The sequence below is a fragment of the Rutidosis leptorrhynchoides genome, chromosome 9 (assembly GCF_046630445.1).
Source record: "Rutidosis leptorrhynchoides isolate AG116_Rl617_1_P2 chromosome 9, CSIRO_AGI_Rlap_v1, whole genome shotgun sequence".
Classification (NCBI taxonomy): Eukaryota; Viridiplantae; Streptophyta; class Magnoliopsida; order Asterales; family Asteraceae; genus Rutidosis; species Rutidosis leptorrhynchoides.
The window spans coordinates 312,684,985-312,687,212 of record NC_092341.1 but is presented as its reverse complement, the minus strand read 5'-3'; the positions used below and the strand labels follow the sequence as shown (position 1 = coordinate 312,687,212).

At 40.8% G+C, this 2,228-nt stretch overlaps 1 protein-coding gene across 1 annotated transcript; it reads left to right on the top strand.

Moving 5' to 3' along the window:
- LOC139868993 (uncharacterized) lies at positions 1-1,869 on the top strand. The gene has a single exon (XM_071857326.1). The coding sequence runs from the start codon at positions 1-3 to the stop codon at positions 1,867-1,869; it is 1,869 nt and encodes a 622-aa protein (XP_071713427.1).
- The last annotated feature ends 359 nt before the right edge of the window (positions 1,870-2,228 follow it).

The window sequence follows — 2,228 nt, the reverse complement described above, 5'->3', positions numbered from 1 at the left end:
ATGAAAGCACAACTGAAGAAAAAGCCACTGATGAATGGAAGAAGGCTAATGCTGTGGTATCCACATGGATATTCGTCACTATATCCGAATCGCTTCTTGAACGTGTACTTAATTCTGAACCTCAAACTGCCAATGATGCTTGGACATTTCTTGAAAAAAATATTTCAAGACAATAAACAATCCAAGACTCTTGAACTCAATGTGGAATTACGGGGGCTAAATATTAGAGACCTAACCATCGAAGCTTATTTTCGCAAAATAGATCAAATCGCAACTCACCTCAAAAAACTTGGATCAACAGTTAAAGATCCGGACCTGGTTATGTACGCAGTTACTGGCTTGAACGACAAATACCCACATGCTGCTCACATCATCATTCATCGACAACCCTTCCCTGACTTAAACACTGTTCGTTCGATGCTTACCTTGGAAGAAATTGCAGCAAATCGAAAAACGAATACATCAACCGTATCCCTTGCTACACCATCCAATCCCACTGTTCTTGTCACACAAACAAATATTGGCTCAAACTTGTCCTCCAAGCAGCCTCAAGTGTGTAACAATTTCTCCAAGGGATATTGTAGGTTTGGCGAACGTTGCAGGTTTCTTCATCCTGGTCACACACGCAACAACAATTCTTGGTCCAACAACAACAATCGCCTCAATAACAGCCTGACTCAAGCACAATTGCTCAAGATAATCTCATCCCAACAACAACAACTATTGCAACAGACCCACATGAGACCTATGGGCCTCGTCAGCAAGCCTCCTCTTCAGTCTCCGAATTATGGTCCTCTAAGCTATAGTACTCCTCGTAACCAGGCTCAACAACAGCAGTCCGAATACTTTACTGGGTTTGCAGGCCTCAATAATATGCAGACTCAGGCCAGTTTTCTTAGTGGTCTGCCAGGATTTTCTAGCACACGTCCTCTTCACCCTGGACCAAATGTATACAATAGCACTCATGGGCCTCAGGCACTTTATGTTGGACAACCCAACACATATAGCTCGTTTGCCGTAGACCCTAGCACACAGACTCAAGAAACAGTTTTGCCGAATGCATTTAGTTCAATGACTATCCAAGACTACGGGGCTGCAGGCTGGCACATGGACACTGGTGCGTCATCCCATCTTACCTCTCGCATTAATAATCTAAATACTGTTTTTAATCATCGCAGGTATTCGTCTGTTATTGTTGGCGATGGGAATGTTATCCCTGTTACCAATACTGGACATAGCTTGTTGCCCTCTCTCCATCGCCCACTTCACCTAAATAACACTCTTGTCACCCCTAATATAGTTAAAAATCTTATCTCTGTCCGGCAATTTACTCGTGACAATAAAGTTCCTATTGAATTTGACCCGTTTGGTTTTTCTGTGAAGGACTATCTGACGTGCCAACTCCTCCTCCGATGTGACAGCACGGGTGATCTTTATCCGGTCGCTTCTCCTACATCACAACCGACTCATCAAGCCCTACTCACTTCTCCTGTCACATGGCATCAACGTTTCGGTCATCCCGGGAATGATGTTTTTCAAAAACTTATTTCTAGTAAAAATATAATTTGTAATAAGATGACGTCTCCCATGTTTTGTCACGCTTGCCAACTTGGCAAACATGTGCGACTTCCTTTCTCTGTTTCTAGTTCTAGTGTTAATTCAGTATTTGATATTATTCATTCTGACTTGTGGACTTCTCCTGTATCAAGTCTCAGTGGATTAAAATACTATATTATATTTCTTGACCATTTTTCTCATTATTTATGGGTGTTTCCTTTACGTCATAAATCTGATGCTATTAATAAATTTATTCAATTTCGCACTTATATTAAAACGCAATTCAATCACAAAATCAAAGCCTTTCTTTAACGCTCTAAAACGAATTTTTTTTTTAATTATTTTTTAAATGGTGACCACCCAGACCCAGTGATATGCCGCGGCGCGGCAATCCTTGGTCGCGGTGCAGCTAACCAAATGATTTCAAACCAGTTGTGCAGTCCTCCTGTTTTCAAATTGAGTTTTATGCCGCGACGCAGCAAATGGTATCGCGGCGCGACCATATACTGTCGCTGGTACTGAACTGCAACTTATTTTAAAATTCACATTTCCACCATTACTTCTTCACTCAACACATTTTAACAACATAATACATAAACAAACTTAATTAAAACGTTTTCTTACATCGTCAAACATTACGAAAACTATTTAATCATGAGCAACATGTTTTC